The sequence below is a fragment of the Anser anser genome (assembly GCF_964211835.1).
Source record: "Anser anser genome assembly, chromosome: 20".
Classification (NCBI taxonomy): domain Eukaryota; kingdom Metazoa; phylum Chordata; class Aves; order Anseriformes; family Anatidae; genus Anser; species Anser anser.
The window spans coordinates 2,141,813-2,169,784 of NC_139741.1; the positions used below are offsets into that span (position 1 = coordinate 2,141,813).

General features: G+C 52.3%; 3 protein-coding genes and 1 long non-coding RNA gene across 18 annotated transcripts in view; 1 reads left to right on the top strand and 3 right to left on the bottom strand.

Moving 5' to 3' along the window:
- AATF (apoptosis antagonizing transcription factor) overlaps positions 1-8,102 on the bottom strand; it is a 52,635-nt gene extending 44,533 nt beyond the window's left edge. For all 5 annotated transcript variants that reach the window (XM_083806782.1, XM_083806783.1, XM_083806784.1 and 2 more), the window contains exons 1-4: positions 7,954-8,102; positions 5,294-5,482; positions 4,263-4,679; positions 3,623-3,760 (exon numbers count right to left, since the gene is read on the bottom strand). In XM_083806782.1, coding sequence (XP_083662908.1) covers positions 3,623-3,760; positions 4,263-4,679; positions 5,294-5,482; positions 7,954-8,038 — 829 coding nt within the window. In that variant the 5' untranslated portion in view covers positions 8,039-8,102. The remainder of the gene's footprint in view (positions 1-3,622; positions 3,761-4,262; positions 4,680-5,293; positions 5,483-7,953) is intronic.
- On the top strand, positions 5,496-27,533 carry LOC310884705. 4 transcript variants are annotated; one of them, XR_014574345.1, is made up of 3 exons: positions 5,496-7,344; positions 7,460-7,919; positions 26,385-27,533. It is a non-coding gene; the product is annotated as an uncharacterized lncRNA (long non-coding RNA). The 4 variants fall into 4 exon arrangements; XR_014574343.1 differs by having other exon boundaries at positions 5,496-7,919; XR_014574344.1 differs by having other exon boundaries at positions 5,496-7,919; positions 26,388-27,533.
- Positions 14,996-21,022, bottom strand: LHX1 (LIM homeobox 1). 5 transcript variants are annotated; one of them, XM_083806796.1, is made up of 5 exons: positions 19,968-20,900; positions 18,942-19,168; positions 18,511-18,788; positions 18,198-18,363; positions 14,996-17,957 (listed from the first exon to the last, which is right to left on the bottom strand). In XM_083806796.1, the coding sequence occupies exons 1-5, from the start codon at positions 20,135-20,137 to the stop codon at positions 17,632-17,634; spliced, it is 1,167 nt and encodes a 388-aa protein (XP_083662922.1). In that variant the 5' UTR covers positions 20,138-20,900; the 3' UTR covers positions 14,996-17,631. The 5 variants fall into 5 exon arrangements, with proteins under 5 accessions (XP_083662922.1, XP_083662921.1, XP_083662923.1 ...); XM_083806795.1 differs by having other exon boundaries at positions 14,996-18,011; positions 19,968-20,899; XM_083806797.1 differs by lacking the exon at positions 19,968-20,900 and adding an exon at positions 20,928-21,022 and having other exon boundaries at positions 14,996-18,011; positions 18,511-19,168.
- LOC310884703 (uncharacterized protein) overlaps positions 26,751-27,972 on the bottom strand; it is a 163,052-nt gene continuing 161,830 nt past the window's right edge. For all 4 annotated transcript variants that reach the window (XM_083806802.1, XM_083806801.1, XM_083806800.1 and 1 more), the window contains one exon: positions 26,751-27,884. The gene's annotated coding sequence lies outside the window, so the exon portion shown is untranslated. The remainder of the gene's footprint in view (positions 27,885-27,972) is intronic.

Here is a 27,972-nt window from a genome sequence, read left to right on the forward strand (position 1 = left end):
CTCCACCCCAGCTTTGACTCTCTCTTACCCTTGAGGTAATTTTTTGTGGCATTTTCATGAGATCTACTTCTAACCTTCTCCCCCTCTGAAAACATACACAGAAATATGAATGGCAGGCATGCAATCTGTGCAGAGACATAGCACAGAAACTTGCACCTTGCACTCTTTTTCTATGTAAATAATGCAAGGATCCTGCGGGAACATGCCAGGGATTGGAATTTTTAATTAATGGGTCTCTTTAATGTGCAAATCAGGAGCAGATTGCAAATTCTGACTTGCATTGATTATGAAAAACGTTAATTGAACGTGCAAGACCCCAAACAGAGGCAACATCTCAAGCCCTGGACTAGACTAGAAGACATGGTGCAAGAGAATACAAATATATCTTGGAGAAACAGACCACTGCAGGCAGCAGCACCTCAGGAACGTAAGCTGTGGGAGTTCACGTGTGCAGTGCATTAAAAATTTGCGCTGCATTCAGAGCGCAGCCACTGTGATTTCAGTATTAAAAGACCACTCAGCCCTTCTCCATGGATGCAAAGCAGGAATAAACATGAGCTCCAAGATCACAGTTTGGTCTCCAATTTGTATGTAAAAAGGACACCGGAAAAAAAAATATCTGGAATATAATTAAAGATTAAAAAAAAAAAAGAACGAAAGAAAAAGTAAGACAGTGCAAACAAAGCAATGCTGTCTCTTTAAACAGAAATTCATCCTATATAAATTATGGCCATAAACTTTTCCTGCAGTGCAGCCTAATTAATTCTTGTTCTATACACAAAGGGAAATGCTGGGTGACAAATGGGTGTGAAGCCTGAAAGCTGCCAGGTCTGCAAAACATTTTCTACTTCAATTTATAAGCAATTTTGCAGTAAATCATCCACCAGAACCTGAGATCTCAGGAATCCAAGACTGTCCAAGGCACGTTGTATCATTTTTTATTTTTTTTTCTATAAAAGATTACAAAAATAAATTAAACACTTGAGTTTCTGTAACCTCCAATTTCAGAATTTGGCAAACATGCATGACCTTACCATTTTTGCTCAGATTTGGCTGTAAACCTGCCTAGCTCATTGCTGCCTGCTCCTTTACACCATTCTGCTCAGTCCTTTAGGGAATCTCACTGCTGCCACTAGCTGTGTGGAGGGTTGTCACAAGTGGGAGATACCAAAGAGGAAAATAGCTGGAAATCTGTTTTCCATTTCAAAACCCTCATCCTTCCTGTGAGCACGGAGTAGAAATTTCACGAGGAATGAAATAAAATGGGGTAAACTGCTGGAAGCATTCTGGGGCAGCTTTTAACGAGATGCAAGGGACTTGTACAGGCCCTCAGAGAGAGCAGGGTGCTGAGAGCTCTCTGTGCCCTCTGGCCTTCAGCAGACTACAATTTAAACTGAGAGTCTGGATTTTTGGCACCGACTACTTTCTGTGACTTTACACACCAAAATATTTCCTCCTGTTCAGTGAAGAGCAGGAAAGCATGCCAACTTTATTTTGTGGATTTGGAAAAAAGTGCTGAGGCTTCCCTGAAAGAAGAGGATCATCAGTCCAAAACAGTGTCAATGTCACAATTAACCTAAATCCTGCCCAGGACTGAAGCACGTCATGTGCCATGCAACCACCTCAGCATTCGGTATTTACAAAGTCTTGCCTTCAGCTCACGCTCAAATGGCTGACCTTCAAACCTTCTTGTGCACAATTCCCATTTTTTTCCTGTCTGAAAAAAGGGATTCTACCCATGAGCTGGTAACACAAGGGGGAGGAGAACTCAAGAGTCCAGAAATGTATACGTAGCCCACTACATCACCGTTTAGAATTGAGTAAAAAGTTTCTTTTACAGAACCCACCAAGCCACTCAATCAGCTAAAAACCAGAATTTTTATTGGAAGCTGATTTATGGAAAGTGAGATTGCCCTCAGAAATTGAGGTCCATCAATTCAAGAAAGGCTTTAAAATATACTACAATGCATCTTTTCAAAAAGAACTTAGTTTCACTTACTGAATGGACAGGTCACAGCCACAACAGTGCTATTCAATAAAAGTGACTATTGTGACTGACTTTACTGCACAGTAATGCACAGATGGCATTTAAAAAAATAAAAACAAAAATGGAATGTAAACGTGGTCCCTGACAGAATACCTGCAAACACTAAAGAAGTTCAGTAGCACCAGAATGTTCTTAAATTCGTTACTTCCCATCCATCAGTCCAAGTGTTTTCTCTGCTAACTTTGCCCAGATCGCTCCAGCTCTGTTTTCTTGCTGTCTTCACACCTTAAACACAGAACCTGAACGCGGGTTATCAGGAACATCAGCGCAAACTACTGCTACTTCCTGTCCAGATTATGAGAATAGGGTGGGCAGGGAATCACAGAGCAGTTATTAACGGTGGATTTTCCTTTAACGTACTGAGCAACTGAAAGATTAACCTCTCTGCTGTACTGCGTACGATATTATACACCATGTTCGTGGACGTATTTTGCTTATGGGAAATATCAAAATGTCAACCATTGTTTCTGTTAAAGGTCTTTAATGATATTGCATTTTAGACCTGTAATGAAACATGGTGCTCGGTGCAGTTTGTAATGCATCTCATTAAATACATTAATAACATGCATTTCACTGAAAGGTCAGCTTAGTATTGCTGGGAGTTCGCCTTTTTCCCTTAATCACTTCATTTAAAGCAGCAGAGCTAACTTTCTATTTTAAAGTGTCTCACCTGCTCTAACTCCAGATAAGCTGATTAGCCACCACGTTCAGATCAGGTATAAGCTGTACGATGACAGTCAAAACTTGGTGTAGGGGCAAGATTCGGGGTCAGGTTTGATCATGGCAGAAGTTCCTAATCCAGTTTTATGATAACTGGTGCCATCCTAGGTCAAAATTTAGCAAATGTGCACTGCAGCGCATACAAACTGGAGCATTAATAAATTACATAGATCCATAACACAATGAAGCCCAGCACTTTGTGTTTATCAGCTGGAGTGCGCAGATGTTTTTTGCCATATTGGAGAACCAACAAGTCAGATCAGTATCATTAACAGCGATCCTAAAAAATAAGCAGACGAAGCAGCTCCAAACCGAAAAGATATTTGCTGTCGGTTTGACAGCTCAGGCCCTCTCCTTTATGCTGCATTACTCCTGGTTAGGGCAAATCTTTGCAGTCACTGACCCAGCACAAAACTGGTACGCACATGGCACCTCGAGAAAGAATCCCAACTCTGCACCAAACAGCAATAACCAAGACAATTATTTCTCAGACCCAATACAGAACTTAAATTTGATAAGCACACTTCAATCTCCATGTGAAGTAGAAATAGCAGCAGGACCTGAGCTGAGGCTTACCAATGTTGTGTAAGCAACAAGACAGGCTGCCGACAGAGATCAGCGAGACTTACATATCTACACGGGTGATAGGAGACGTTTTTTTTGCCAGAGGTAGGAAACACTTTATGTTTATGTTTGCATAGTACCCAATTAATGATTAAGTCAATACAAACCAACAGCTAATACTACAGACGCATGCAACACAAAGCCCCCACTTTCCCATTAATGCTTTTCCACACAGGAAAACATGTTGGCTACAGCAGTCTACCCAAAGTAAAAAGTTTGAAGAATTCTTACAGTTCTCAACAGCATTGTCAAATTCCTGTCCACCTTCCTTCCTGAAGATTGGGAAAGTATCTGGCTGTGGAAGACGGTTGACTGTTACGAGCGCCTTCTGCATCTTGATTCTCCCTTCCAGTAGCTGATCCCACAGCGCTTCAGAAGAGAGAGAAAACAAAACAATTATTTAGTGAGCCAAAGCACTTGCTCCTTCACCATTCGACAATCACAAAAAATCATCTCTTTGCTTCCCCAGTTAAAAGGTCAACCTGCAAATGGAGGTTGGTGGTTTGATAGAATCTATCAGCAGAAACTGCACCCAGCACTACGCTCCAAAGAGAAAGAGCAGCAGTATCTGCACCACAGCACAGCACTAGCAGCGTAGGAAGTCCCCGTCCATACCACAAGTGTATTCAGTTCTGTCTCAATTAAGCCAGTAGATAAATACACTTCACAACATTAGATTTTGTATGAGCAGTGACACCAGTTTGCACAGCGCATTTGGCGGAACATTCGCAAATGACTGGGGCTGCTGCAGCATGCACACGCAGTACGCTAACGGCATGTTAACGTGCTGAAGTGGCTCCTAACACGGACAGCTTCTACAGCGTCAGCAAGGTGAAAGTCGTGCCCCAACACACAGCAAACATGCACAAACCTAGCTGATTCTTCACCGCTTTTCCTTTTTCTACTTCTTCAGTCTCTCGTCCTTTTGAGAACGTCATCACGCCCCCATCATCCTCGTTCTCTTTGGTGTCTTTTATATCGCTGTGGTTTTCACCCTCATGTTCCTCCTCATCACTTCCTTCTTCCATGCTGGCATCGTCCTCATCTTCCTCTTCACTGCTTCCTACATCGTCCATCCCCTCTGTAAATTTCTCAAAGTCCGTGATATTCTGGAAACTGAACTTCGGTGCCTTGACCTTGGCAGATGGATCACTCTCTTCATCATCTTCCAAGTCATCCTCCTGGTCACTGCCAGCACTGCTGAGCTTCTCCTTTGTTTCACTGCCTAAGCTGCCATTGTCTTCTGCGTCTTCACTGCCACTGTACCATTCATCTAATGTTTCTTCAGCTATTAATTAAAAGAGAAAAAAAAAGTTATTTACTTAACAGCAAAACCTGTCGTTCTGCAGCATGCACCATCAGCGGCTACTGGTTTGAGCTCTGAGCTCCGTGCTCCGTTCTACTTTTTGCGTTGACTAGTTAACGGAAACACAAGGCCACATCCACAGAAAGGTCTTAGCTCTCATTTTCTGTAGCAATGATCAGTACACCCATGCCCTAGCTGATGGCCTTTCCCACGAAACACCGACATAATAAGCCAACAAGGCAGCCAGGATTTGCTGTGTGCGTCTTTAGAGAATCTGTAGATACTTTCTTGTCCTCCACACAACGTTCAGACAGTGCGCCAGCTGAGCCTCACCTTACACTTGCTCACGGTCCTCCCTCAGTCTGAGGAAGTGGACCTTTTTTCTGGGATCTCCCTTTCCCTCACGCCAAAAAACATGGCCTGAATTTCAGGAAGGCACTTCAAGAAGGTCCCCAACTTAATTGTACCTGCTTAGTGCCCTGTAACGGGGATCTAAAGTTCATCATCTCGGTTCAGACAGCACTAACTCAGTGTAACATGCTAGCATCAAATTCTGAGTAGTCCAGTGAAAAGGGGAAAGAAATGAGATTTCTTACCAGGTTCTTCTTCAGACAGAGCATCTCCCCAGAGTTCCTCTTGCAAGGCTTTGCGAGACGTAGCTTTTCCACTGTACCTTTTATCAGCTTCTAAGAGAGAGGCTGAAGCTTTTTTCCGTATGTTACCAACAGGTAAAATGTCATCTGCAGTTTCATCCTCAAATTTGTCAATCACTTTAGCAACTGTAGCTGCAGGGAAAAAAAAAAAAAAAAGGAGGCTGTCTAAACTGAACTGAATTTCAAACTGGAAAAAGTAGTTGCAGAAAGAAGCCATCCTCTTCTGCAGAAAACTCGTCACCAACAAAAATATGGTGCAAAGATGAGCTGGATGGCAACACAGCCCCACACAGGAGTTGGGCTTTTCTGCCTGGGGAAGGGAAGTCAGCATACTAACTCTCTGCAAAGTAGGAAAGGTTGCTGAGGAATCAAAGGCAGAAAAAAAGCCTCGAAGCTGGGTTTCGTGGAGATCAGGACCACTGCTGTCTAGAAACTACTGAGTAAGGTAATACTTAAGAACCAGACAGCTCCAAGGCCGTTTTGCAGGAAACATCCTGCAACTTCTATGTTGCCATAGGTGTTCTCCATCCTCCACTGCCAGGTTAACCTTTGCAGCAGGACAGGAGATGTTACAGGAACTGGCCAATTCCAGACTCCCTCTCTTTACTCTGGACTTCTCTATATACAGGTTTGGTACCAGGGGGTTCACCTGCAGCACAGAGATGAGTATTTGTTAACAAATGCCTTTTTTTTTTTTTTAATTAACATTGCCTATACTCATAACCTGCCCCTCTTCATTTCAGAGAATCCACAAGAAGCACTAGACAAGCAAAGGCTACCCAAGCCCTTCCACAGACCCCTGAACTTAATGGGGGTCTCATGAAAAGCGTGGTCCTCCAGGTGGAGATCTCAGCGAAGCTGGAATGCCTTCGTTCACCCCACGCTCACAGATTCAAAGGGGAAAACTGCAATTCTGATGCACTTTGGCCTCTTGTTATATATCTGAGTCACATAAATATGTAACCATGTTAGAACGGCTAAACAGAGAAAATAATCTCCCTGTGATTACTACTCTCTTTCATACCCATCTTCCCTCGGACACAGGAATGGAGTAGTCCAGCAAAAAGAACTCATCACACCATATTCCTTTCTTATTTTCATTCATGTGCAAGACACCCCGTATGCAAAATTACAGGGTTAGCTTTGTTCAACCAATTGAGCGATCCAAGTGGCTGAACATCGCTAAGTGCTCTATTAATGCCTGTTTGCAAATGTTAATGCCTCCCATATAGCGTTTGCTTGGGGCAGGGGAGGGGGGCAAAAAAATCTGCTCATAAGCAAGGCAACAAGCTCTGGCCTCAACAGTCACTCCAGCTACCAGCGGCTGGCAAGATGCTCAGCACCAAGGAACATCTGGGCAAGAGGGGCAGATGCGGCCTGTCCTGTAGCACTCTGCACACTGTTCCGGATGTCTCGGGCTATGCTAAAGTCTGAAAATAAGTCATAATTATTAAAAACAGGAAGACGTCTCTGCTGGCTACATCCATTTCCTCAACAGTAACTGCGATGTTGCTTATCTCAGAAGACACTGGTGCTATCTCATACACCTGTGCAGAAGAACGTGACTAGCTGGCACAATGCTCACCAGGACTGGTGCCTAGTACCTCCTGAAGCCAGCATATGTCAGTGCGCGATGGCGAACTTGCTGCTTCCAGCAGTGAATCTTGCTGCTTCCATCGCTCACAGCAGCGCCTCGCACCCACAGCCCCAGGAAAGCCCCAGGCTGTGCCACGCTGCCCACGCCTGCCTCCAGCCACGGACGTTTATGGTGGACTACCAGGAGGAAGATCAGCCCCAGCGCGGCTCCTTTTTGCCTCTTATCCTGGAAGTTTCCGGCAGGATCCGCTCCCTGGCCTGTCGCAGCCTGTGGCAGGAGCCCACGCTGTGGCTGCCCTGAGGTAACTTGGGCGCTGGGGTGACCCCGGTCCCTGAAGTTACCCCGATCTCCGAGGTAATCCTAGTCCCTTGGGGTGACCCCGGGCCCGATCCCTGAGGTAAACTAGATCCCTGAGGTAAACTTGATTCCTGAGGTAACCCCGATCCCTGAGGTAATCACAGTTCCTTGAAGTGATCCCGGGCCCAATCCCTGAGGTAAACTAGATCCCTGAGGTAAACTTGATTCCTGAGGTAACCCCGATCCCTGAGGTAATCACAGTTCCTTGAAGTGATCCCGGGCCCAATCCCTGAGGTAAACTTGATCCATGAGGTAACCCCGATCCCTGAGGTGCCCCCGGGCCCGATCCCCGAGGTGGCCCCGGGCCCGATCCCCGAGGTGGCCCCGGGCCCGATCCCCGAGGTCCCCCTGCTCCCTGAGTGCCCCCCGGTGCCGCCGGGTGGCGCCGCCCGAGCCCCGCGTGCTGCGGGACGCCCCGCGCCGGGGGGCGCAGGGGGAGCGCCGACCTCCCCCGCCGCGGCCGGAGGAGACCGAGGGGCGCAGCGGGGACCGCGGGGCAGCTCCGGGGCCGAGCCCCCGGCCACCCCCCCCCGGCCGGCTGAGGCGCCACGTGCGGCCCCGTCCCGTCCCGTGCCAGCCCGTTCCGGCCCGTTCCACCCCGCCGCATCCCCGCAGGTACCGAACCGTCCTCCCCTCCACCCCCCCCCACCTTCCTCCGCGTCGTCCTCGGGGTCGCGGAGGCTGGGCCGGGGGTTGAGCAGCTCCTCCAGCTGCTGCGCCAAGGGCGCCGCCATCTTCTCGCGGGCGGGAGGGAGGCAGGGAGGGAGGCAGGGAGGCGGGCGGCGGGGCGGAGCGGAGCTGAGGCGGGGCGGCCGCGGGGCCGGGGCCGGGCACCGTGAGGCGGCGGGGCCGGGCCGGGACCCCCAGCCTCACCACACGGAGCCCGAGGCTCGTTCCCGTGCCGGGCCCCGGGCCTCCCGTCCCGCCCCTCAGCTGACAAATGTCTGCGTTAGGAGACGCGGGGCGGTTCGGGCAGAAATTGTCAGCACAAAAAACGAACGCATCTAACGCCCGAGCCCCCCCCCAAGCAAGCCCAGGGGCGCTGGGGGTGTGCGGGTGTGCTGCGCCGCACCGCTCGTGCTTCTCCCGTTCTGCCCGTCGCTAAAATGGGAATAATGGTGGTCGTCGTATCGGTCTGAGGCGGGAGAAGTAGTATTTGCCAAGTGCTCTGGAGCCGAAAGGCACAATAATGGTGATTAGCTGCTTAAAAGCATAGTCGTGTTACATAATGCAAAATATTCCTTTTTAATTATTTTTTTTTTATATTTTTAATCAACATTGCACTTCTTGTTTTAGTACTGCTAACTGCATAGAGTGAATTAATTCAGTTCTTGTCCCATGTGGTAAATACGCTGCGGTCCCTGTTTAAGCCAGTGTCCCTGTCGCAAACGTGACATCTAAAAGGCAGGCGCTGCCCCTCGGCCTAGCCGTGGCGGGCGGGTCCCCGCACCACATCTACACCAGTCCCAGACCCTCCTGGTTTTGCCTGTTTCCAGTTTCTCCTGGTGGCTTTGTGGGGGTGAGGTGGCCCCAAAACACAAGATGAGACCTGCGATTTGTGAATGGTAATTTTGTGAGGTTGGCACAGACCCAAATCAACATCTCAAACTGGAGTTGTGGATGCGGGAACTAGATTTCACGTCCCAGAATGAACAAACAACTTGAGGCGGTCAGGTTGGGCTCCGGCATTTGGGCACTGCACGGCTGGCACTTGGGCTGTGCCTGTGAGAGTGACAGCAGCAAGCTGCAAACTTCAGCCGGGGACTGGCTCGAGCCCTGGCTCAGAGCTGAATTGAGTAGGCTGCTTTGCTTGCTCATCCCCTTCGTGTCAACACAAGCCTCTTCCCCGCTGCTTATCTGCTTTTGAATGCTATAAAAATTAATCCAGACATGCATTCTAATTAGAATGCAGAAACGCACAGAGCCAGGCAGCAGTGGCAGTGGCGCACGTTTCTCCGTTACTCCAGGCCCCAGCTTTATTTCCCCGAAGCAGGAGCGTTCAGTGCAGCCGGTTGTCCTACAGAGGGCAGAGGAATATCATTAATTACCACTTCCTCCTGCAGCCCCGGCAGTGCTCTGCTACCTGCCAACTTCAGCTGGGGCTGGGAGCCCTGAGAGGCACCAAGGTAGAGGAAGACTGGGGGAAATCAAAACAACAACGAGAAAAAGCACACATCCCTTTCCCCCTCCCAAGTATCCTCTGATTGTGAAAACTGTTTAGTATTGTTTGCTATGAAGATGCAGCAGTTCAATTTATATAAAAAACTAATGTTCACTGAAAACGCGTGTTTTTTATTGCAAACAAAACCCTTGGGATTGTATGTGGTTAAGTATTTCATTTTATTTCAATTTTATTCGTATTTATTTTATCATGGTGTGACTGACAGGTATAATGCTCTGTGTTATATATTGTGTGGGTTTGCCATTGCTTCAGCGATGTGAAATTAAGTGCTGCTGTCACATTTGTTACTGACAGTTTTCCAAAACAGAAGAACATGGTGCATCTTTGCTGGCTTTGCTTCTAGTTTTTTCTTCAAGTTCACAGATATTTTGTTTCCAGAGTAAAAGACGCCATTATAAACAAAGGGAGGAGGCCGGAGAAATAAATCTATAGAAAACTAAGTAGCAGAAACAAGTGCTTACCTGAACAGTTACTTGGAAGTATCCACCCAAAGCATGTCTTTAAATAGCCCCACGCATAATTTCATTTTCAAACCTCTGCACTTTACAGAGAAAAAGGGATGTTTTCTACCCTAACCTAGCAAATAATAGATAGCCCCATCAATAAAGGGAGGAAGCTTTTAGTGGTGGTTAAATAGAACATGCCCAGTATAATTCATAAAAGATACATAGTGAGTCGCTTGAGTTCTTTTAAGTAAAAAAGCAAAAATTTGGCATTTTGAAGTCAACAGATTTTTTTTTGTTGCTCATTTTGGTGAAATCAGAATTTTACTCATTGAGATTAACGGGACAATTGTTCAGAATAAATCCCCAACCCAGCAAAATTTGCATACGACTGTAAACACGAGGGATCCTGTCAAATCTGATGGACCTGTTTTTTCTGCCGTGCATCAGCCATTCACCCCGGTGCAAAATGAGCGTGAAGAGGGGAAAAATCACGCTGTGATCAGCAGCGGGCATCGCGTGCACCTTCCCCTGCGCTGCTGCGGAGCGGGGAGGACCGGAGGAGGCTCTGACCCCCGGGCCTATTCGCATGCTGGCGCTTGCTCACGTTACCCAAGAGCTCCATTCATCAGCAGTCAAAAGGCTGCAGGAGCTGTTCATCTAAAATTTCTGATAAGGAGATTCACTCGGCATAAAACAACATCAAACAAAATCCACTGTATTAAAGTCATGGATTGTTAAAATATTTCACCAACACAGGCTCCTTCTTTACAGTTTATTCTCTCCCTTTTGCCTTTCACTTAGCAGGGTAATTAAATCAGACTCTCAGACTCGGTTTTAATTTCTGGTTCACATGCCCTCAAACCATGCTGCTGTGGTTTGGATTCATAACCGTGTGGGAGAATATTTGTACAAAAATGATATCAATACATTTTAATTTAAGACAATCATGAAAGCCTTTTTATGCATGACAGTACGTTCCGTAAAACCCTCTGCCTGTTTATAAACTATAAGCAGAAGCCATCAAATTAACTGACATAATTTCTTTGGCATTTTCCCTCTTAATTTTACTTTTTATTTACATGCTTATTTGCTAAAATGGAAATAACACCCTAAACACATAACAGATAAACAAGGGAATTTTGAATAGTCTGTGCTACAGAGAAGTATTTTTAATTTCTCACACTCAGCTTCTTTTGCTCCTGTGGATTTGTGGCGCTTGTCATCTTTTAGGAAATTGTCAGATTAGATGGTAGCTTTGGAAGTGAAAGACCATATCATACTGGTGTGTCTGTATAATTACAGGTTATTAATACAAATCCATCTTTTCAGAGCATTTCTTAAATACAGAAACAAGGAAACGTGTTGGACATGCGGAGCCATTCAGGCAACAGCACTGAATAATTTACTGCGTAACCTGCGTGCAGTGGCACTCGGCGTTTGGTTCTTACCTTGGCGAGCAGAGTGGTGGGAGCAAGTTGGGCTGCAGTCTGCAGGCAGCAATCTGTGGCAGGATTCCCATAGAGAGCCACGAGAATTACACGCACCGGAGTGGCGTCTACTGAATTTAATTGAATTGCATTATCAACAGCAGAATTTGACCCACATACAGAGGACTGCGCACTGTCCAAAAATAGCTACAAGCCAGAGCTGAGCTTATCTTTCCAACATTTTGCCAAGCAAATGTAATTTTCCAAGCTGACCTTTTTCATTTTAGCCATACTATTTCATTTTAAGATTTTCTTTTTAAATCAGCAACACAATTTCTCAGTGAAAAAAGAAAAAAAAACTTAACAGAAAGAAGATGGGGGAAAGCAGGAAAGAACACACATAAAACCTAACGAGTAAAAGAAATTAGATTACAGGAAATTTAGATGTTTATAAAAATTATCTCGCTATAAATATTTATCTATATTTTTAATTAATTTATTAATGTTATTTATATTTACTTCGGTATTTCTGATATTCCTAACCTGTCACTCATTCAAAAAATACAATTATTTTCAAGATTTAATCAACTCCTAATTGTTCTTACAACCAAAATTGTAATGAATATAGTTTATCTGAATAAAATATGACTAAAGATGCTTCTAGCATCAAGGCCACACAGAGACAACTGAAAAACTGGAAGAAAACCTTTTTAGACAGAGCAAAAATCCATTTTTCCTCCACAAAAACCTCACAGAGCAAACCACACGTGCAGTGCACAAAAAAAAAGAGAGCGCACCAGCTCCTCCCGACATGCTAAGCTCAATCACACAAGGTACTTTTTATCGTAAGGTTCACTCTCAACAATTCACCGGAACACCTCGGCATGTGTTAGACTGCGTTTCTATAGAAGTCAGTGGGGATGTTTTTCCAGCTTCCATTTCCAGTCTGTGTTGCATGACGATCCTCACGCCACATGCAGACCTTCCAAGAAAATCACAGTAGACCTGTCCTGCAAGCCTGGGCTCCTGAGATGAACAGAGCTAACCAGTCATTCCTCACAACTGAGATACCATCAGCCTCTTCAAAGGCTCCCATTCTGCAGGAAGCACGCTTGTGCCGAAACCAAACAGGAAAAATCTAATTCTTAGGGCTGCCAAAAACGCTGCCCAAACAGCGCTCCAGATGTGATCAAAACAAAGATATTCCTGAATTTCAAGGCAGCCCGTAACAGAAGACTTGAGAGATACCAACTGCGCCCCTTATCCCCAAGGAGCATCAAGTGGAGGGCCAAGGGGTATTCTCTGAGAAACAGAAAGTGAGAACACAGTGAGAACAGCCACATGCATCCAGCCCTGCGATTCCACGCGCAAAGTGGTAAACGCCCCGCAGAAAATCAGTCATCCTAAGAGTACCCTTACGATGCCAGTCACAGTAATTTCAAGGATAAATATTTACTAACGTGAAGGCCAGATAACTGTACGGCCACGTTTACTCTTCCATTTCTACGTTATACTGCTGGGTTTACTGGGATTAATGAATGAAAAACTCTCCAGACAACGAGCAGCTCAGCTTTGGAAGCCTGACTTCATGGTCCATAACTAAAAGCAACACAAATACTGTTTAAAAAGCAACAGAAGAAGAATAGCAATCACAGACGGATTCATAACCGAAACGTATTTTTAGCGGTGCCACTAATTTCAGTTAGAACTTCAGGAACGTTTTGTTGCCATCAGGAACGCGGAGCCCCGCAGCACAATGGCAGACAAATAAAAGACCTTCCAGAACCTGCTCCGGCTTCACCAGCACTGCTCCCTGCTACCTCCCCGTCCCTGGCTCAGCAGCGCAGGCAGAGCTCAAGGATACGGATCAATTGTTTTAAGCTTAACGTATGTGAACGTAAATACTAGTCTGCATACTGGCTTAGGGACAGAAAGCAAGACTGCAGTTGCTTATATTTAATGCTGCACGAACATGCAAGGCTTAACTACAACGTTCTTGTTCGGGGAAAAACTCCCAACCACGGCAAAAGGCATTTTTACTGAGAGGACACTACGTTATTTGCCACTTCCTAGAATAGCAAAAGTATGTAAATCACCAGTGATATTTTTAAATTATATTTATTTATAGATTTGTATCATGTACCCGTCACTCAGCATCTGGGTACACATACACATATTAAAATAATATACATCATTTGTCTACAAATCATAATTTAAGTACATTCTTACTCTTGGGATACAGATCTTTACAAATCCCCTACCATTCCCCAAGCAACGGCCTGAGTAAATAGATAATGGAAATGACTGAAGAAGAAAGGAAACGGCAGAGGAGTGCCACACAATGAGAGCACGGTGGAACGCAGCACGCAGCCGATGTGAGCCAAAAGCAGAGTTGTTCAAATGCTGGAAACTCGCAGCATTGTAAAGACACTTTTATTATCCTTAAAATATCTCCCCTGCATAGATTAGCTCGATATGAATAATACTTACAATATCTCCTGTGTACCTTTTTTTTCCTAGTAAACGGCCTTACACATGGGATTTGCAAAATCTTCAGTCTTGAACATTTAAAAACAGCTCCCTTGTCCGCACCAGGAGGGCACGCACCGCTCCCCCGGCTAACTCCATCGAGGCCACCGAAAAGCGGGCGAACAGAGCGGGGCTGCGCGGGGCTTAACGTCATCCGACTGCACTTTCTGCTGGGATACAGCAACAAGGTGAAGGTCACCGAGACCAGGAGCAGCCCAGGAAGAAAAGATCAGAAGAGAGCAATTCTAAAAACACTTTTGAAAATACATTGCACATATGCACAGTTACATACATGTCACGGCCACGTTTCTGCAGTTATTAGCACACGCATGTAAAACCCATCCACGCAGCACATGTTTTCAGAGGGCCTTCTCCTGCAGACCGCTATTCACCCGAGTAATGCTACTGAAGTCAATGGAAATGCTCTTGTAAACAAGGACTTACAAGAACCCAACGCAACAATGATTTCAAAAGGAGTTTTGACTGTGCAATTGTTGCTGGATTAGGGTCTTCAGAAACCCCGAGCTTGCTCTGAAGAGCACAGAATTCAAATCTGCAAAGTGCTGGGGCCTCCAGACTGGATCCCGCTTGGCTTTAAGCATGGGAACGGCTCCTGTGCTTACTCCTTACGGTGGGCAAAATTCCTAGGAAAGGCAGCAGGAGCTTTGAGAAAAGGCAGGCTCTCCTCGGTCCCTTTTATAAACCAGTGACCTACACTGAACCGAGGGAAAGGGAAAGGGAAAGGGAAAGGGAAAGGGAAAGGGAAAGGGAAAGGGAAAGGGAAAGGGAAAGGGAAAGGGAAAGGGAAAGGGAAAGGGAAAGGGAAAGGGAAAGGGAAAGGGAAAAGTTATTTGGCAGACATGATTTCTACGAAATAAGCCTATTCAGTGAAATTCTCATTTAAAATAATTGATTCAACAATAAAACAGCAGCACAGAGCAGAAGCGCAAATAGCAGTATTTATAAATAGCATTTGCCCAGATAAATAAAAGTTTGTAATAAACAGATCACCCATTACTTTGCTCATATAAATGCAAAACAGAGGCAAAAAAAATAGCAACAGTATAAAAGACAAATAAATGAGTTAGACACAGAGCCCACGGGTTTAAGAAGTCTCCCCTGTATTTAATAAAGCACGACTATTACTTATTTTTTAGAAACACTAACAGATCCCTTGCAGATAGTTTTTATCTTTATATTATTATATAAGACATTTTGTGTTTAAAGTGAACTATTGCTTCATCCAGATGGCCCCTCTGCTGGGCATGGAAACCAAGTTGTGAACAAAAATAAAAAAATCACCACTGAAAAATACAAATTGTACAACTTTAAAGCATTTCGATTTTTTCCCCCTCAGTCCAAAGAGATAAATAATTGAATTGCTGAGAATGTAGAAGCCTGTGTTTTAGAGTAAATTTCTGTGTCTACATAAAATAAAAAAGAAGCCAGACAGAACCACAACTAGTCAAAAGATGAAGGAAAATATGCAATTATGGTTCATCCCATTCTATTATCTCAGCAGGTGGAAAACATTTAAACAACTCGTGACTTTTCAGAACTGAACCCAACCCTTTGCTTCTAACACAACTCACAGTCCTCTTGGAATCAGTGAGACTTCAGAGGAGCTGAATATTTGGGACTCTGCAATAATTTGTAATAAAAACATTAAATCTCTCGTTCCACAATGTTTCAAATTTTTTTTTCTCCCAGAAAATCAACACATATCTAGTGCAAAGCAAAACGTTTTCCCCCACTGCCCTTTAGAGAACTTCACTCATACCAAACACTATTAAACAATTGACTCAGCTCAAAAAAAAAAAAAAAGGATTAAAATTACTTTCAGGACCTTGAGGTTATGCTACTTTCCATACCGTCTAATTAGGAAAAAAAAATTACCTTTGGAGAATTAATTTATCTCAAAATAGGTCAAGTAAAAAACACATATTTGCGAGTTTTTGACATTCAGAAAACATTTTTGTTTATGCATAAAATGCACATTAAGAGTACATTTTCTCTCAGCATAAACCAAGAATAAGCTAATGTATTTAACAATTTGATTAGATTCCAATTTTACAACTTAACGTATAGAGTAGTGTTTTATTTGTGCTTTACCAACTGAGCCTGCAGACGTAAAGAAAGGCTGTAACTACCGATACCTGTGATCTGCATTGGCAGCAGGGTTTAGACTCCTACCAAAACAAAACAGCTGGACAGGATTATCAGTATAGCAGATCACTCTCTTTTTCAGGGCTATTTTACTCAAAAAAGAATCCATTTAAAAATGCTTAAAACATCAAATGAAACACAAGTTATCTAAACATCAGATTTTCTAATTTTATTAAAAACGCACAAATTTTATCCAACATGTTTTCTTTCATACAGTGAATGGTCTAATATGCACTGGAGGTCACACAAGCTTAGGTTTATTAGAACAATAAAAGACATATGAGAAATTTAATATATAAAGAAAAAAGTAGCAGCTGTTGACTGCATATTTGACCATAAAATTTAAATATTTTGGACTTTTATTTTAAAGACACAAAAATAAAACCTGTGTGGGTCTATATAAGTCATATTAACAATTCCATGAATGTTCAACAGGACTAAAAATTAGCAAAGATGTTTGTTTGTTTTTTTTTAACCTTGTAACACTTTTTAAACACCTTCTCGGGTTGCTGGTGCAAAGCACCTTACAGTATTTGTGCTATATATTTACTTTATTTGGCAACTGTCTGGGTTTCGTGGGTTTTTTCTTTGCCTTCTGTAAACAACACCTTTTACAAACTAGCACAGTGAACCACAAGCCCTGCAATCTGTTATAACATCTACAGAAAAGAAAATGAACTATTTTGGTTGGTTGCTCAAAATATTTTGCTTTTGAACAAGAGGTTCTAAAACAGGATTTATTAGTAAAACATTGAACTCCTGAATTTAACATTAGACGTAAACAGTTGACTGTTTTTTAGTTCAATAGAGTCTTTTTGTTTAGCTTTTCTCTCTCTGTGAAGGTAGAATACTTTTTGTTTGTTTGTTTTTCAAGTCATTTTCGTTAGAGGTCTGGTTGGTGACCTTTGCTATGATGAGGAGGTTTTGTATGTGTAGCTTTGTGAAGGTAGAAGAGTTGGTGCTGAGGGCTTAACATTTAGCATTTGTTATTTTGGAAAACAAGAACAAAAAAAAAAAAAAAAGGAAAAAAGAAAGTTGTCCCACCTGATATTCAGCAGGCTGAAATGGCTGAAGCTAAAAAGAGTTTCTTGCTGTCGAACTTTCTGAGAGACAAAAATTAACAAACAAATTCATAATGCCAGAACCATCCTTAACCGGGAACGCTAGAGTTCTTGAAGCTTTTTTTTTTTTTCCCCTTTTCTTTGACCTTTCCTTCATTCAATCAGTGTTTTTTAAACGAGAAGTTTCTAAGGATTGTGGCTCTTGGGATGACATCCAACAGGGTAATCAGACTTACGCCATCCTACGGTATGGCAGCACTTTACTGTACAGCTTCACCAGTTCCTTTGTCAGTGGTACAAAAAGAGTCCCCTCGTCTGTTTGTCTGTTACAACCGTACAGAGGCAGATTGTCCTGGTCTAGAGCAAAGCTTGCCTTGGAGCCGTTTGCCTTCAGTTCGTTCCCAAGGTCACATTGTCTTAGGGCGGGAGAGACGGTATATTTATTCATTTCTGTACACCGAAACAATAAGCAGACTAGATGCTCATCACTTACTTAAGACCCAGTCCGTTTTAAAGCTACCACACGGCCGCCTCGTTCATTTCGGGTGGATGTGACAAGTGATTGCCGTAGTTAGCACCACCGTTGACGGATAGCGAGGAAAACGGAGGACTGGGGCCAAAAACTTCCGCGGACATGGAGTGCAAGGACCCGGGCAGGTTGGGTTCGGGGCTGGGCGAGTCTCCGGGCGGGTGGGCCATGATGTCGGGGAAGCGCTGCGCCTCGCTGGACGGGTGGTGGCCGGGCAGGGGGTGCTCCAGGGCGCCCAGCGGCGTGCCCGGCGGCCCCGAGGAGGGCACGAACGGCAGCTCCACCGGCGTCTGAGCTTGCGAGGAGGGAGGTCCTTGCGGGAAGAAATCGTAATTGCTTCCAGGGCCGTAGTACTCGCTCTGGTAATCTAGCGGGCAAGCGGACACGGAGGGAAGGTGACGCCCGGGCGCGCAGCGCTTCCCCCGCCTCGTTCGGGGCCAGGCCCGGGGACCCCCCCCCAGGTCCTGCAGAGCCCCCGGCCGGGCTGGGGTGGGGTGGGGGGGTCCCGGCCCCGGGGAGGAGGGGGGGGGGCGCGAAGGGCGGCGCTACCCACCTCCGTAGAAGGAGAAGGGCCCGTTGGGGATGAGCTCCCCGGGCTCCAGCCGGTCCACCAGCGGCCGCATCCTGCGCGGGCTGCGGAAGAAGGCGTGCCGGCGGGCGCCCAGCGCGCTCAGCTGCTTCATGCGCCGCTCCTTGGAGCGCCGGTTCTGGAACCACACCTGCCCGGGCGGCGGACGAGGGCCGGTCACCGGCTGTCCCGGGCCCGCCGAGCCCCGACGGGGCGGGACGCGAACGGTGCCCGCCCGCCCCCCCCCCCTCCCCCTCGGCCCGCAGCCCCGGGCGCCCCCCCCCGCCCCGCCCGGTACCTGGATGACCCGCATGTTGAGGCCGGTCTCCTGCGCCAGCTGCTCCCTGATGTGCCGCGTGGGTTTGGGGGTGGCCGCGAAGGCGGCCTTCAGAGTCTCTAGCTGTTTGGCTTTGATGGTGGTGCGGGGGCCCCGCCGCTTGGCCCCCAGGTTCTGGTCGTCGTTTTCGTTGCTGCCCGTCTCCTTGTCGGAGACGTTGGCGCTCTCCGAGTCCTTGGCGTCGTCCTGGGAAGGGTCTTGGGAGTCCGGGGACAGGCTGGGGTCACTGCCGGTGGTGGCTGCGCGACAGCAAACGGGGGGGGTCACGCTCGGCCCCGGCCGGAGCTCCCCCATCCAGCGGCAGAGAGGAGGAAAAGGAGGAGAAGGAAAAGGGGAGGAGGAGAAGGAAAGCAGAGCCCCGGCTCCCGGCCCCGCCGCCCGCGCTCCCTCACCTGAATGCAGGCTGTTTTCTTTGGCAGTATTGCTGTTATTTAGGTAATCTTCTTTGCAGACAAACTTGTTTTCGTCTATGATATAAAGCTCCTCGCCGGTGGAGAGCTGCTTGTTACACATCATACACGTAAAACAGTTCAAGTGGAACACTTTGCTCCGCGCCCTGCGGACCAGGTCGCTGGGGGAGATGCCCTGGGCACAGCCCGCGCACTTGGTCCCGAAACACCTGCGGGGAGAGCGGCGGCGGTGGGCGAGGGGGGCACCAAAACAAAAACAAAACAAAAACAAAACAAAAACAAAACAAAAACAAAACAAAAACAAAAACCCATCCCTCCCCAGCGTTCTCCCTTCCTAACGAATATCTCCCTGAATTATATCTTGGAAAAAAAAAAAAAGAAGAAGAATAAAAAGAATAATAATAATAAAAAAAGAACGCAACAAAAAAAAAGACAAACCGACCCAAAACAAAAGAACTGACGTGGCCGGAGCACAAGCTGCTGGAGGATGCACTGGGCGCCGGGGCCGCGCTGTCCGCGTCCCGCACCCCAACGAACACGGCGCCGAAAGCCCGGCCCGGCCCGGCGGGGGCGCGGGCGCTGCTCGAGGGCGCGCCCGGGGCCGCTTTCGGCGTGACGGCGGCCGGGCCCGGCCCTCCCCGGCAGCCGGCCTCGGCCCCGGGGCCGCCGGCCCTGAGCCCCGCGCGGAGCCGCCGCGGCCGGGACCCGCGGCCGGGCGAGAGGGCCCCGAGCCGGGGCTCCGGGAGCCGGGCTCCGGCCCCGGGCAGCCGCGCTCACGGCCGCGGCCCCGCCGGGGGGCCCCGGGACGCGCGGCCGGGGTCGCCCCGCTCCGCGCTGCCGGGCCCGGCTCGGAACGGCCGGGGCAGCCGCGGGCATCCCGAGGCGCGGCCGGGCCGAGCCCCGCGGCCCCCGACGGGCCCGAGCCCCCCGAGCGGCACCGGCGGGGGGAGGAGGATGAAGGATGGGCTGGGAAGGAGCTGCGGCCCCGGGCCGGGGGCCGGTACTTACCGAAAGAAGTCGTTTTTGCAGTAAAGCTTGCCTTCTCGCGAAAAGCATTTCTCTGTCAAATTGCATTTACATTCACAGCACTGAACACACTTCACATGCCAAGCCCTGTCCAGTACATTCAACAAAAACCGGTCCAAGATTGGCCTTTTGCAGCCCGCACAGTGAACCATTGTCTTTGGTTATTTCTGAGAGTGGGGGGTATTGGTTTCCCAGGTGTCAGGCAAAAAATTTCAAAATGAAAAAAAATATAAAAGGCGACAACACCGGTGTAGGTTTGCTTTGTGTGTGTGTGCGTGCGTTTGTTTTAAAAGCCTTGGAGAAGTGGAGGAGAAAAAATAGAAAGGGAGGAAGAAAAAATAAATAAATAAAAAAATCTTCGTTCGGGTGTCCTAGGAGGGAGACACAGGAGAAACCACCCACTGCCCGAGGAGAGAGACCAGCGCTTCGACGCAACCGCAGAATCCCGGCCGCTACCAACAGCGGCAGAGCGACAAGAAGTGACAGTAAAACAGCAACGACTGGAGAGGTCGGCGCTCACGAAAAAAATTAAAAATACAATAATTGAAAAAACAAAAAGCAAAAAAAAAAAAAACCGCCGAAAAGCGAGTGATGAGTTTTTCTCAGGTCTGAGGTAGAGCAGTCAGGAGTCAAAGTGCATCTGCTTTTCCCAACGAGAAATCAAAGGAGGCGAAAAAAAAAAAAAGAAAAAAGGAAAAAAAGGAAAAAAAAAAAAAGGCAAAACCGAAAAACAAAAGCAGGACATCGGGACCCGACAGCGGTCAGACGGACGCCGGCTGCCGCCGCGGCGACATGGCCCGGGGATGGGGGGCGGGGGGGGCGGGGGGGGGGGGAGCCCGGGCGGCCGTGGGTGCGCTGCGAGCGCGGCTCCTCGCCCTCCGCCGCGCTCCCTCGACGTGGCGGCGGCGGCACCGGCACCGGCCGCGGCTGCTCGGCTCCTACCTGCCCCCGCGCTACCCGCGGCGTCCCCGCCGAGCCGGCATCTCCCGGCGCCGCCGGCTGAGGGGCGCCTCCCGGCGGGGCGGGGCGGGCCGGGGGGCGGCGGCGGCAGCAGCGGCGGGGCCGGGGCCGGGAGCGGCGGGGCGCGGAGGGGAGGGCGCTGCCCGCTGCCCGCTGCCCGCTGCCCGCGCCGTCCGGCCGCGCAGGGCGCTCTGCATGTTCCCGGCAGCCCCCGGCCGCGCCTTATGCACCGCGCGCACACGTCACCGCGCGCCGCGGCCAATCGCCGCCTCCCGCCGCCGCCCCCCCCCCCCCCCCCTCCCGCCCCGCGCCGCCGCCGCCACCGGACGGGGCGTCCGCGGCCCTTTATAGAGAGCCGCGAGGGCGCGGGGGGCTGCGCCGACACCGACACCGCCCGGCCCGGCCCGGCCCGGTCTGGCCCGGCCCGGCCCGCGCGGAGGCCCGGGACGCGCTGCGTGGGGTAGGTCGGGGTGTGGCGGGGCGCGGGAGGTGCGGCGACGGGGCGGCTCGCTCGGTACCGGCGCCCCGTCTCCGCTCCGCTCCGCTCCGTCGGTGGGGCCGGAGCCCGCCCGGTGCGCAGAGCCCGGTGTGGAGGGTGCGGGGCGGCACCGGGAGCCGCCCGTCCCGGGAGGAGGAAGAGGAGGAGGAGGAGGAGGAGGATGGGGATGGTGGTGATGGGAGGGCCGGGCCGCGGTGCCCCGACGTGCCCCAGGGGTTCGGGGGGGGGGGGCCCGGTACCGGTACTCTGTTCCGCCGCCCGGAGCCCCTCGCCCATTGCCGCCGCTCCCGGGGCAGCCGCCGGGAGGGACGCGATCGCTGCCGCCGCGCGTTGCCGCCGCCCCCCGGGGCTGTCACCGCAACCCCCCCGCGGCCCCCGGCCCGGCCCGGTCCGGCCGCTGCTGCCCGGTGGCTGCCGGGGAGCGGCGGGGTCCAGCGGCCCGGGAGCTGCGGAGCGCCGCAAGCACGGCCCGCGGCCCGCAGCCCCCCGGGTGCGCCTTCACCGGCGTCTTCCTTGTCCTCGGGGAGACGCCGACGGGACCGGGGAGGAAAAGACGGGGAGAACCGGGCGGAAACCGAAGCCAGGGAACCGCCGCCCGGTGCCGGGAGCGGAGCTGCGGCCCCGTGCCCTGCCCGCAGCCCCGGCCTGGCTCGGGGCGGGGACGGGGACGCGGAGCCTGCGGGCCCCGGGCCCGGCCGCTCCGTTACCGGGGCTGCCCCGCGGCCCCCCGGTGCCCCCCGGCCCTCAGCGCCCCGTCGGGGCGCCCCGGCCCTGCCCGGCCGCAGCCCGGCCTTGCCCCCGCCGCCCAGCGGGACCCGGGGAGCCCGGGGCCGCCTTTGGGGCGCTCCGTGCTCGGCACAGGGGGGGTCCCGCACCCGCCCCGGCCGGCGCCAGCTGCCCGCTGCTGCCCGGGGACCTCCCCCCTCTGAGTGCGGGCCCCCGGGGACATGCGGCGGCGGCAGGGCTGAATGCGGCAGAGGCGATGAGCGGCTCCCGTCCATCAAGCGCCGGGGCTGCTTTCACAGCGCCTTTTTTTTATTATTTTTTTGTCTCCCCCCCCCCCTTTTCCCCAGGCGGCCCCGCAAGCAGCTGGGCGGCCCCGGCCCCTCCAGCTCCGGGCACACGCCGCTGCCCCCGGCCCGGGCTCCCCGCAGCCCCCGCGGGGTCCCGCTCCCTGCCCGGCCCCACGGGGGGCCCGGCGGCGGCCCCCGCCCGAGCCCCCCCCGAGGAGCGGCGAAACCCCCGGCGCTGCTTCCAGCGGCTCCAAACCTCCCCGGGGGGCACGCACCCGCCGGCGGGGACGCCTCGGGGGCGCGTCCCGGCAGCTGCTTCGCTTCCTTCCCCTCGTTATCCCCCCGTTATGTTCGGGGAGCCGCCCCGGGCCGCAGCCGGGGTGTTTGGGAACGGAGCGCCCCCCCCCCACCCCCCGGTCCCCTTCGACCGGGGAAAAAAAAGGCGAAATTAAAAAATAAATATTAAAAAAAAAAAAAGAATTTATTTTAAATCTCACGCGGAGGAAAAAAAGTCGCCTTCAGCCAGCTGGGACTCGCATTTTCTCGCCGCCGTTCCCGTCCCCATCGCCCGGTGCGCGCCGCCCGCAGCGCTCGGTCACGGGACGGCCCGGGGGGGGCTGTTCGGGGGGCGCCCTGCGGCCTGTCCCGGCCCCCCCCCCCCCCCCCCGGGTCCCGCCGCGATTTTCCCCCGAGCGGAGCCGCGGAGAAACTTCCCGGGGCCGGCGCGGGGAGCGGCGGAGGCGGCTCGGGGCGGGGCGGGGGGGGGGGGGGACCGGCGAACTGCCCGGCGGCACCCGGCCTCCTCCCCTCCCTTCCTTTTTTTTTTTGGTTTTATTTTATATCGAATTTTTCCTTTGCTTAAAAACGCCCGAGCCGGGCACGGGCAGCGAGAGCCCGGCGACGCCAGGCTGCGGCCTCCCGGTCCCCGCGGGGGCTCCGGGCACCCCCGGCACGGCCCCGGCCGCCCCCCCGTAACAGCGGGGCCGGACCCGGCGGCTCTGCCCGGTGCCAGCAACAGCGGCCGCGGCGCTACGCGGACCCGGAGGCATCGCAGGGCGGCTTCCTTCCGCCGTGTAGCGGCCCCGTGCCAGCGGCCCGGCGCCGGGCAGGCTCCGTGGCTGCGCTGGGTCTGCTGGAGGGAGCCCGGCAGAGGCGTTTCAGCCGAGGGGGTGCTCCTAACGAGGGGTGCTCCTCCCCAGGGGTGCTCCAACCGAGGGGTGCTCCAACCGAGGGGTGCTCCTCCCCAGGGGTGCTCCTCCCGAGGGGTGCTCCAACCGAGGGGTGCTCCTCCCGGTTAGCTCCCCCCCTGCCCCGCCGTGCCGGATCGCTGCCGAGGGCAAAGGCGGCCCGGCCGCCCCGCTCCGCTCCGGCCCCTTCCCGTCGGGCTCTGACCCCTCCGCACGCCGCTGCCGGTGCCGGGGCCGCCCGAGGCTCCCGCACCGCTTATGGCAAACACGGCCAATAAATAATTACAGACCCGGGGGCGTGTGCGCGTCTCAGCGAGAGCTGCCGGGGACGGCTGGGGACCGAGCCCCGGGAACGGGTCCTGAGCCCCGGGAACGGGTCCCGAGCCCCCGGAGCGCGTCCCGAGCCCCGGCGGGTCCCGGCGGTGCCGCGGGGCCGGGGAGCGGGCGGGCGGCAGCTGAGCGGGCTTGTGCGGGCTGCCGGACGGAGAAAGGGCAGCTAAAAGGCGAATAAAAGAGAAAAGAAAGAGAAAAGTAAAGAGGTGGCGGGGACGGGGAGGGGGAGACCATAAAAAAAGAGGGTGAAACAAACCCCAGGAGGACGCCCCGATCCCAGCTCATCCATCTTCATTGTCTCCGTGTGTGCAAAAGCAACTCCGGTATAAGGAAAAGCCACTATCAAAGCCATGGCTTTATTTTATATCCTATAGATCAGGAGGGAGGCAAAGCTTTATTTTCGCCCAGAGACAGATATTTTATTTCTCTCTTACGGTTTTATGTGTGAGAGATGTCAAAAAGGTAAAATAGATTGCTAATGCATAGGCAAAACGAAGCTGTTTTGGCATGCTCTGTGTCATGAGGTCTCCCAGGGAGAGCAGGCTGGGGATTTAGGGCTGATGGGAGACTCGGGGGGATTTCTGCTAAAACATCGCTCTTCATAAATTCAGCCGCGTGGTCAGCCCGGCGGGGAGAAGGCGGTGGAAGGGAAGAAGGGAAGGGAAGGAAGGGAAAGAAGGGAAGGAAGGGAAGGAAGGGAAGGACGGGCCGGAGCGGGGAGCGGCGGCTCGGGGCCGTTCTCCCGGCGGAGCAGCGGCTCCCGGCGCCGGGGCCCCTCGGGGCGCGCCCGCAGCTCCGTGCGCGCCCCCGGCGCTGCCCCTCGGGGCCGGGGACCGGGGGTCCGGGGACCGGGGGTCCGGGGTCCGGGGGCCGCCCCGGCTGCGAGCGGTGCGTTGTCGGCGACTTTCCGCGGAGGTGAAATCCCTCGCCCCGGGCTGCAGCGCTTCTCCCGCTCTGTGACCCCGGGGATTTCCTCGGCACGTTGAGTTCAGGGCTCGGAAGCCCGAGGCCGTTACTCCCGCAGCGCTCCCACCGCCGCCGCTCTCCCCACCTATTTTAGCGTTTGACTTCTGGCTGAAATTCACCTTACGGCAAGCGACGGCCGCCAGCAGCGCGCCCCCCGCTCCTCGCCCCCGGCTCGCAGCGAGCCCCGGCTGCGGGGCGGCCGCGAGGTAACCAAAAAAAAAAAGAAAAAGAAAAAAAAGGAGAGAAAAAAAACACAGCATAGCAAGGTGCAGTTCATTAGGGAATTAATCGTTTCGCTACCCCGGGATGGTCTCGTCTCTCCAGGCTCGGCGGGGCCGTATCGCTCCCTGCTCCCCATCACCGAGCGTCCCCGGCAGCGGGCCGGGTCCCACCGGGGGCACCGGGCTCGGCCGGCCCCGGGGCTCCCCCAGGCTCCCGGCCCCCCCCCAGGCTCCCGGCCCCGCTCCTGCCGCCGCTCGGGGCCGGGGCCGGCGTCGGGTCCCCGCAGCCGCGGTACCGGAGATGGGGGGTGCCCGGCGCGGGGCCGGGGGGGCGCCAGCAGAAGGTGGCCTCGGGCTGCCCAGCAAGGGCTGGGACGCAGCAAATCGGCTGTCCCGGTAACACGCGGGGACGACGCGTCTGCACCGCCGGCGGGGCGCCGCTGCCCCCTGCCTACCTGCGGCGGGTGCAGGAGCAGCCCCAGCCCTGTCCCGGTCCCCGTCCCCATCCCGAGCCCCGCAGCCCAGCTCCCCCGGCTGCTCGCGGAAAGGAGCCCGGCCCCGGGCGGTGTTTGTATCCGTCTGCTTAGCCCCGGCCTCTGATTAATCATCTTCTATATATAGGTTGCGTAATTTGATGCCGCGTTCCTATACAATATCCTATGTCACGCCGCGTTTGGAGAGGCTTCGTTTCAAGGCTGATGGGATGGGGAGGCTCTGGCCAGGGAGCCCCCTCCCGCCCCACCGCACGCAGCCCCCGGCTGCCCGGCCCCAGGCGTCACAGGTGGAGCCCGGGCAGGGGCAGGGGCTGCGGGGGGGTGATCAGAGGGGTCACCGGCACGCCCCAGACAGAGCTCGTTAACACCGCTCAGTCCCGCACCGCTCATGACACCCGAACTCCCAGTTGGGCATCTGATTCCTATAGGGTCACCGCTGCACTGGCATGAAACTGAAGCGTTGCGGTAAGATGTGGCCAAACGCGTGATTTTACCAAAAAATGCACACTTCAGAACTGTGATGTTGTCTCACTGCACAGCCAGAAGCGATGTGCCAAGTTCGGCTGTATGCATATGCGGCTTATCTCAGCACTAGCAAGGCCATGGCATGCGCAGCCACAGTCCCACTACTCTGAAACTCATCAACATACAGCCCTCAAGATGCAAAACACCAGACCCATTTGTCCTAGTGTGTGAAATTTCACTAATTTCAGCTAATTTTTCCAGCAGAAGCCAAGGGACAGCTCAGTTCCCATGAGGGCCCTGCCCAAGGATGCTCTGCTGTCCTGTGTGCCACGGCCACGCCACAGGATGAGCCCCTCGTGCGGGGCACAGCCACTCCCCAGCCTTGCTGAGGACCAAGCTTCTACGTTCATAAACTGCCTTTGAAAACCTCGAATTGTTCTAAAATTAATTCCTCGTGTCATTGTCACACACGGCACAGCCGGGCTGGTGAGAGGTAAGGGCACGGGGAGCAGGGTGCGGGCTGGGAGCAGCTCTGTGGGGTCACCCCGCAGTGGTACGGGCACACCCTGCCTCTCCCAGCTCCCGCTCGGATGCGCTGCTCCCACCGGCTGCGCCGCTTTCTGCTCCCTTCCCTACCTTGAGGGCAAACCACATCCAGCCCCTGGCCCTGATGCCTTGCGGGGCTGCTGCAGGGCTGAGCCCGGTGGGGCCGTCTCGCACTGCCTGTCCCGCAGGCGCCGTCCCACGGTGGTATTTCCATTCCAAAGTGGCAAAAATGTAGCGTGAAAGGCTGCTCACACCCCGCTTTGTTATGCCCCAGCCCAAACTGGCCCTTTTCCTGTTCGGCACCCGAGATGTTTGTGCAGCTCCTGGCAGCGGGTGTTGAGCTTCGCACACCAGCTGCTCGCAGGAGCAGGAACACGCGGGGCCGCGTGAACAGAACCAGCCCGACCCCGCTGCTCCCCTGACGAACGACCTCTCACGGCTTGCCACTGGCTTTGTCACTCGTGCGGTGCCGGGACGGAGTGCTTCCATCGGCCAGGTCCCTGCGTGCTCTCATTGCATCTCTGCACCCATGGCTGAGGACGGCTGCAGGGAGCAGAGGCTGAGGCATCCAACCCCAACCATCACATCCGAACGTGCAGAGATGTCCGGGCCCAGAAATTCTGAGTCTGCAGTATTTCCCACCAATGTGTTTTTCTAGCTGTTGAAATAAAATCTTCATTGCTCTAATTAGTTAATATTTGTAAAGTCTTTAAGATTCCTGAATAAATGGCAGAAAGAAACTCGCATGGCTATTAGATAAGCGTGCTAATAATAACGACGATGGCTGGTAAGAAGACATCACTCCTAATGATGTATGATTTATTTCCTTAAGGGTGTGCTAATAAACAAAACCCATTTTTAAAATCTGGCACATTTATTCCACATACGTTCGCGGATCGAGCAAGTTACCCAGCAGGATGGGCCTCCTCGTCCTCCCACACCGAAATTCCTCATTGAGACTTGCAGTGCCAGGCGGGTGATTACCAGGGTCAGCACTTGTTCCACCCAGCACCCTCACCATCAAAATCCATTGCCCTTGTCCTAGCCCGTGGCCAGCCAGAGGCCCCCCAGGGGATGGCATTGGGCCTGTGACAGAGCTTGGGCATTCGCCCTCGTCCTGAGCTCTGCATGGATTATGTGGAGTCCTGGAGGTATTGCACATGCCTAGGCCAACCTGAACCGACACCAAATGTCGTCTGTTCTCTGTTGTCAATTCTGTTGAAAAAAAAAAAAAAAAACAAAAAACTCACCAAAACCAAAAAACAGAGAATGTGCTCCCCAGCTTGTGAAGCAAAGTGCTCCT

Bases quoted from the DNA above. Each gene is read 5' to 3' on its own strand.
- LHX1 (XM_083806793.1), bottom strand. From the start codon at position 20,137: ATGGTTCACTGTGCGGGCTGCAAAAGGCCAATCTTGGACCGGTTTTTG. The intron at 19,169-19,967 runs GTAAGTACCGGC...CTCTCCCCGCAG, and splicing joins TGCAAAAACGACTTCTTTCG to GTGTTTCGGGACCAAGTGCG. The intron at 18,364-18,510 runs GTACCGGGCGGG...CCGCCCGGGCAG, and splicing joins TCAACATGCGGGTCATCCAG to GTGTGGTTCCAGAACCGGCG.